Source organism: Anneissia japonica, unplaced genomic scaffold (genome assembly GCF_011630105.1).
Source record: "Anneissia japonica isolate Jap-2015-1 unplaced genomic scaffold, ASM1163010v1 scaffold1030_len608725_cov174, whole genome shotgun sequence".
In the NCBI taxonomy this organism is placed as follows: Eukaryota; Metazoa; Echinodermata; class Crinoidea; order Comatulida; family Comatulidae; genus Anneissia; species Anneissia japonica.
Window position 1 is genome coordinate 46,359 of NW_022753996.1, and position 8,369 is coordinate 54,727.

The 8,369-nt window shown below is 34.2% G+C and overlaps 1 protein-coding gene across 4 annotated transcripts in view; it reads left to right on the forward strand.

The window, feature by feature from the left end:
* The first annotated feature begins 366 nt into the window (after positions 1 to 366).
* LOC117123012 (ankyrin repeat domain-containing protein 6-like) overlaps positions 367 to 8,369 on the forward strand; it is a 26,417-nt gene continuing 18,414 nt past the window's right edge. For 2 of the 4 annotated variants that reach the window (XM_033268802.1, XM_033268801.1), the window contains exons 1-3: positions 370 to 467; positions 3,159 to 3,222; positions 5,298 to 5,396. In XM_033268802.1, the coding sequence (XP_033124693.1) occupies positions 409 to 467; positions 3,159 to 3,222; positions 5,298 to 5,396 (222 nt within the window). In that variant the 5' untranslated portion in view covers positions 370 to 408. Of the gene's footprint in view, positions 468 to 3,158; positions 3,223 to 5,297; positions 5,397 to 8,369 lie in introns of all 4 variants that reach the window. The other 2 variants (XM_033268805.1, XM_033268803.1) reach the window with 2 other exon arrangements.

Below are 8,369 nucleotides of genomic sequence, written 5' to 3' on the forward strand. Positions count from 1 at the left end.
GTATATACTGTTTGTACTGTTTGTTTTTATATAATAATTATAGAATAAAAATTAAATAGTTTCATAGTTTACATGTTTTATATACAACCGGAATATATATATTTTTTTAAAACAAAACCCTGCAATGTATTGGCCTTCGCTTTTTAATAACAAGCGTAATATATTGACATAATATATTATGTAATATATTAAGCGTAATACTACTCTTCTATAAAATCCTATAGATGCGATACTTTTATTAATTTTCTGCTCTTCTTCTTTTTTTTGTTTATAAGATCTTTGGTACAGTATAAGTAACACGCGAGAGATCTTTGGTACAGTTGGTACAGTATAAGTAACACGCGAGAGGGCGCCTCAGTTAAAGTCTCAGACAAAACGCGAGAAAACATGTGATTCGGCTAATCCAAAATGGCCGCGTCTGTGACAACACGCAGTATAGTTCGGGAGGCAAACAACGATTACTTGAGGTGAGGTTTGAGTCCAAAGTTTTTTGGTTGTTCCACGGACAAGTTGCCCTATAGTTCTGGTTGTCCGTGGGACATTTTGGTTGACTGGGGCAAGCGGACAAGCCTTATTACGAACACTGACATTTCATCATGGGGATTGGTGTCAATGCGACAGCCTGTCGCATTAGGTTAGCCTTAGGCTTAGGCCTAGGTCTAAAGACTAAAATCATTATGAATAATAGGCTTAGATATTTTTGGTATCGGAACAATTACAGAGGATTTCCATAATCTAGGGATAATCTGACAATCCAAAGACCATTGATACAGTAAGTGAAAAATAAAAGGAAGTTGTCTGTAGCATGACTTAATTAACCCAGGGAGATGTAACCCAGGCCTACCAGGTCCAGAGATACTACCATATCTGGACCAGCAGCCTTTTTAGTTTTGGTACTTCTTAATAAAGATTCAACATCAGACAAATTAAGGTTATTTATCCTCATCCCTAAACGAATTAGCTAGATTCAACCTAAGACTATCTCTCAAGTCACTGAAATCATGAGTATCAAAACGTGAAAAATATAGTACACGATCTCCTAGGCCCTGCGGCTGAGCTAGGCCTTGCTTGCAAGATTACTCTCTGCAACACAAGTACATACACTGTGTAACAAAGCGACCAACACGCCGCATTCTTTAAATTATTACACAAATTATTTAAATGTATTTGACGACAACACGAAATCACTGATTAAATTATTATTAACGATACTAAAGGTATCCTTTTTCGATCAACATCACGTCGCATCGGCCCTCGTGTTTTTGTGGGAAAAACCAAAGATACTAGAAACATAAGATAGAGTTCTCCACACAAAAAAAGTGTTCCACCAAAATGCATGGTGGGAATACAAACAATGGGACACCCCTTACGGCTGGATCTAAAAAACTTCACCCAAACTTTCGTTACCAAGTCGTCGCGTATTTAATTGTCAATTCTCAATTAAAAAATTGTACACAATTGTACAATTAGTACAATTGTACCCAGACAGTGACAACGGTGAATACATAATTCCTTAGCGGAGGTAGAAGTCTTTGCTATATATTATCCAAATAAAACACATTAAGCATATGGATCAGTATAAACAACAATATAGCGCAAAATCGTATGGCCGGACGCACTCTAGTGATATTGTTTTCCTCCATGTGAAAAAAGAAGGGCGCCGTGTGCGTCTGGATATACTTAGCAACAGAAGGGTGCCCTGTACTTCGGGCATTAAGTATAAAAAACTTGCATGGTTTAGAGTTCCTATATAGAGAGACTTGTGACATGAGACGCTGCTGGGTAGCCATCTTGGTGACTTGCATGCATGAGTGACCACAAAGCCTATGCTACAGTGTGGCGATTGCAAAAATAATAGACAATTGAAAAAAATAAATAAAAATATTAATAAGAAAATTTTATGTCATTTGATAGTAAATCTCTGTCAATGAACATGTGTTTGAAATTTATTACAAAATTCCAAAAGAAATTGATTCTCAATATGCTGTTATTAATTATTATATTACAGTACATGCAGTTTTTGCTTGACCAAAATTTCATAGTGCCTTAGCTAGGCCATTGCTAGGCGTACAACATCGCGTTTGCTCGGCTCATAAAATAGTAGGCGACAGGGCCTAGGCCTTTTCACTGGACAACTTACAAATTCGTATAGTAAATGGGTGTTTGTGGCACGCCTCATCTAGGGTCCCAGTCCGATGGTATCTCCAAAATAACTAGTACAGTAGTATAATAAGAGAAATCCGGAAGTCATACGGTAACTGAAAAAGTACTAAGCCTACACTCTTTTATAACTAGCTTGGCCTGGTGTACTACCCTACCTACGTACTGTACTGCAGAGGCCTATTCTAATACCTATTTAGATAGGCTCTTTTTTCCCATCTTGTGGCAGAGGTCGGAACATATTTTTCATTTCTTAAACTTATATAGTGGTGTAGAATAGTCTTTGAAGAACATTTCCAGAAAAAAATAATGTGATACGATTCTTCGTTACGGAGTTATGTATTTTTAAGTAACATGAGTTCAATAATTTTGCCCTGACGCTTATTGCTGCGAAGCAGCCAATTCGTATTCTTGACAGCAATTTGACCTCTGAAAGGTCATTGTTTGTCAAAAAACAAGGGCCTAAGACGACTGAAAAGCGGAGTTTCCTTCTTTCGTTCTGTCGGGTAAAATCATTTACTTTGGGCGACGTTTGTAGACTAACCTACACGTACCAACGTCTGCATGTGGCGACGCTCGAGTATTACTATTCAGCGTTTTTAATATATTTCTAGGTTTCCTATTTTTACGTTTAATCGGCCCATGTCTCAGCCACAATATTTTGAGGCCAATATTATTTATGAACCCGGTTAAACTTACTAGCCTATTTCAGCGTGCTAATTATTACATTTAGGCGATGCTTGTAACAGTTGTAGACTGGCATACACAGTACCAACGCTCGTTTTTACTATGTTTCTACGTCAGCTCGTCAGTGTTAGACAATGGGTCGTGTCTCATATTATTTGTTATATTTTTATTATTCATTATTTTCACTTGGCTAGCATAAATAATTTTGTTCGAAGAACATTTATATGCAGTTGTACCTCACAGCACTTCACTTGCAATTTGTTTTAGTTCAATATCATAATGATTTAACTAATAAATATATTGTTTTTCAGTGTGAATCGACAAGTTGTCGATACGTTAATTCAGATGGGTGCAGATTTAGAATTGCAAACTAAAGTAGGTATATTTCCTTGATTGTTTTATTGAGGTTCCACCAATTACATGATACATCATGTCGGTGTTATAATTGCAGTCATTATAGATTGTAACATGAATTTATTAAACACATAACTTATGCTTTGAAAAGCAATTATTTATATTAACTTTGTATTTTCAAAAGTGTACATTACTGTTATTCTTTTCTAACTTTTGTAAATTTTGTATTTGTTCTGTTTAGTCTTTAATATAAAAAAATATATCATTCTTTTAAATAGTCACTTTAAATGAATGTTTTAGTATTTTTACTACGGAAATCATTCATTTTTCTGGCAGAAATTTAAAGGTCAGGTGTGTAGAATAAGGAATGATTTTAAGTGTTGGTCAATTACCAAGGAACAGGACACAGGGCGAAGGTATGCACTCTACAGAGTGACTGCTCTAGAACAATTCCATAAATTCAGACGTACATTTCGGTAGCTTCCTTGCTTATTAGGTTCTCCGAAGGGGCGAGGCTCCGGGGAGGCTATTGTTTTTAGCCTGTCGACATTGTCATCGTCGTCTTTGTTGTCGTCTTCGTTGTTGTTGGGTAATTGACTGTTACCACGATGACTAAAATTTTGTTAGTCCGAATGATTTCAAACTTGGCAGAATGCAAGATGGTAATATGGAGACAGAATGCTGGTCACTTCGGCCCAAAACTAAATAAATGAATAGTTGGTAGCCATAGTTTCTATCTGAGGGCAATGTAGGGCAGCATTTTTTTGCATTTTGCATTTTTGTACAGTATCGCTTTTCATTGTATGGTAGTATATTAATCTAAAGGTAGGCCTATTATTAGATTACATTAATTTAATTAGGACTGATAGAATAAATTAGCTTATCACTCCCTTTTTTCCTCCAGAAAATTTGGAAAGGAGGAAGGCTTTTTTCAAAAATCTTTAAAGTAAAATAGATGCATGTTATTTGACCATTTGGCACACTCAGAAAAATGCTGTTTTGCTACTTCAAATCGGTAGCAAAGGTCTACAGAAGTTAGAGATAGGAATGGACTGGAGTCTTTCCTTATGAAAGTGCATATTGAGCAAAATGTTTCGTTATCTGACGCTTTGAAGCATTTTTCAAACAGGCAAATCCAGGCCTAAGAAGCCTAGGCTTGCTAGCTAGGCTTACATAGTCTAGGCCTACTTGCAATATTGCTTTGCCGTTAAGAAACAGGTCTCTTAACTTCACAATTTCAATCATTGACAAATATATATTAGGCCTAAACCAAGTTTATTTTGTAGTGTATTTTGCTTTGGTGTATGGTGCTCAACTTTTTGTTGTTAATAAATTTGTCATATTTTAGTTAAAACAAGTTTTATTAGGATGCTCATTAGGTGTAGCTTTACTCTATTTCAAAATGGAAAAAAAGTTGCTGCTTGTTACCACACCATGATAACTAAAAATTGGCAAGTCCATTAGTTTCAAAATTGGCAAAATGCAATGAGTGAATTTGGTGACTGTTAATTATCGCAATTCCCTAATTTGTGTTTAGTTTTTTGCGTACAAAGGAACGTACACACCTGCAGGGTTCTGGTGTTCTGCTTGAATGGAAAAAGAATTATTATTATATGGGTCATCCATTACTGTATTTTCATAATTTTTTAGAATAGTACAAAACATACTTTTTTCTGTGATATCATCATTCCCATGAAAAAATACACAATACAAGGATGTTTTATTTTTGTCAGTTTGAGTTATTATTTTATCTTCTTAAAGAGTATATGAGCTATTGTCAATCCCCCACCCCCAAAAGGTTTATGTTATGTACACTTGCCAAAATGAAGAAAAAAATTAAGAAGGAAATTATAGATGATTTCGAAATGACTTCTTTTATCTGCACAAAGCACCATCAATTAAACACAAGAAAAAGAATCATAGGCATCATGGGGTAGAGACATCACTCCACTAGTGAAAGGAATTGCATACCCCACCCTAACTGAACTATTTTTTTGAATTTCTGTTTTTAAGCAATAGTGTTGTCCACACTGAGATTTTATGAACTGAAGTTGTACATGAAATGATTTATCCATTTTGTATTCATTACTTTACAGGAAAGGGCTACAGCTTTACACCTTGCCTGCCTAAATGGTCATCTGAAATGTACCAGATTACTAATTAAAGGAAATGCTGATATAGATCTACAAACAAATGTGAGTGGTATTTTTGTACATTTTTTTTTTTTAATACAGGTAGGCATTAATCAGTCAATTAATATTATATTTCAGTAGATCATATGAACAAAACTAATTTCATTCAAATAAAGATAACATGAATATCATTATTATAGTACTTAAAAAAAAAAATCCACGGAGGTATTATATAATACATCCATGAAAAATCCAATTGCATCCATTATTTAGTTACGGTATAGAGAACCTGGGAGTCATTTTTTTCACTTTCAAGAAGCACATTTCTAAGACATGTAGTCAAATTTTCTTTTATCTTAGAAAAGTCAATTATTTAAGGAAAAATTTTTCTGAGGACCTGTGTGCTAAAGAGTGCATGCTGTGTTATCAGCCAAACTGGATTATGGAAATTCACTATTGTATGGTGTCTCAAAGTTAAATATTCACCCATTGCATCAAGTTCAAAATATGGCTGCCAGAATTGTGTCTCGCACTAGGAAATACGAATGTATCTCTCCGGTATTAAGAAAACTGCATTGGTTGCCAGTATTGTCCAGAATTGAATTTAAAATTCTCCTCATCACCTACAAAGCATTATTACATGGCACATCACCATCTTATATCAGAGACCTTTTGCAATACTGTTCTTCATCTCGCACACTCCGTTCTAAGATACAGATTGGAGTCATTTGGAAAACATTCATTTACATGTTGTGCAGCACCTCGCTTATGGAACGCTCTTCCTCATGATATCAAGATGTCAAAGAGTGTTATGATTTTCAAGAAGTGACTAAAAAACCTGCTGTTTTATTATGTGGATACTCGGCGCTATACAAGTTTTGTGATTGATTAATTGTAACTCATGGCCAAAATAAAAAAAATAGATTCTGTATTCTTTTTTTTTTTTCTGATCTAGCGCCTGGGTAAATTTTTTTTTATGTCTATCAGCCGGCAAGAGAAAAAGAATTAAAAAAAAAAAATTGGATATCCCCATCAATAATCACAAAAACTATGGCAAAAACAGAATGACTATCCCGTCTGAAGGAATAGCTCTTTGTATGACAGAATAACCATGTTTTGGTTATCAATTTTTAATTAACACATTAAATTATTAAATGATATGAGGCCAACAAAATCACGCCATCTTTATTATAGTTGCGATAACCATGGCCTATACACAGGACTTTTGGTTCAACAATAGTGACAGTTTGCTCACGAGAAAATAAACAACCATTGATGTCACAGACAGAAAACGCACATACCCCTATCTACAAGTCCGGCCCTCAAAATTGGCAAAAATGTATGTCGGCAAAAAAAAAATTAGAAAATTGCCAGCGCTATAAAATTGACGCAGGTTATAACGTCGGCAGTTTTTAGTTTCAGCTACAGCCCTGAAATCAATCCATGCTGACCTGTTATAGCAGTGATGGACGTCTTTTCAAGTCACCCAATCAAGCTGATGTTGAAATTCACAACTAATTATTGATAAAATGTTGAACATTTAATGTTATGATGTTGAAAAATGAAACTACAAAATAATTCCGAATGCCCAGAAAGTAGAATTCCACGCTAAACCAAACTTTTTTTTAAAGTTCCAAAACCATTCCTATTCTTCCTTTAATAAAATACTTTCCGAAAACCAGATCTCCCTATTCGGACATTTTATTTTTTCCGGATCAACTTTTTGCAGACGAAAATTTCATTTCATTTCATTTATTTGTCTCAAACAATTAGAATGTACATAAACAGAAATGGCAAAGAACAATCACAAAAGTACAAAAAACAGAGACAGGACACTCCAAAAGTAAAATCAATCACTGTCGAGTGGAGGCCCTTTACAAGAAAAACACAATACATACAATATAAAATTCTTCAGAAAGATAAAAAATCGAAAGATAAATATTGAAATATAGAAAAATGAGTAAAAATCAATAAATGAGCAAATTTAATTTAAAAGGTATTTGAGATGTAAAAATATTCAGATAAGCATTAAAATTTATCTTAAAATATTCAATGTAAAAATGTCAAACAAATCATTTAAAATTGCATTGCACTTAAAATATATAAAACATAATATTAAATAAATTATAATTATTAAAAAGAATGAGGTTAAAAATTTAAAATTTAATTTAATAATTAAGAGTTAGCATAATGTTTATTCAGATTGCTAAGAAAATATTTGTTACTAGTAATAAGGAGAGAATTTCGGAGGTCAGCAGGTAATGTCTCCCATAATCTAGGAAATGAATTAAAAATTGAGTACAGTATTTAAATAACGCAATAATCATCGCTGTCTGTTAATTATCAACTAGGCCTAGCACACAACACCCTGTAAATGAACTGTCGTACAGGTAGCTCAGTCCCAATATTGTTGGCATAGAGATTTAATATCTATTGATTTACAGTAAACGACACACCAGTAGGCCTAAACGTTGATGTTGGATAAAGTGAAAGCCTTCCATTGTTAATATAAAGTGCATTATCGTCTTAAGCCTAATCCTTAAAAATCAATTGCAATCAACACCTGAAATGATGACGGAACTCAAAGCAAGTTTCTACGACGGCTGACTCTTTCAGTAGACGTTTAACTTCAATTTGGATTTGTTGGATGTTGACGTAGTTGATTCATCAGTGTAAATTACAAATGCATAGCTTCACTCATTCCTCAAAAGCATGTTGCTAATTACGGAGGAAATTTGTAGAGAATGAAATTTACATTTTTGAGATTTATTTAGATTTGACTGTAAAACAAAACCACAAGTGTTTCTTATTTGTTTTACTAAATCTGTTTAATTATAAATTAATCGATTTGCACTGAGCTTGTTCCTATCTGCAAGCCGTCACGCCCTATGAAACTTTGGGCGATCTTACATCATCACAGCCAAGTGCATGTTTGCCCATCATTGACCCCACAAAACAAATTAACCAATTACCTGACAGAGTTTACTGCTAGTACTTGGCGTAGGTCTGGATTAACTTGGGCTAGGCCTATAATCT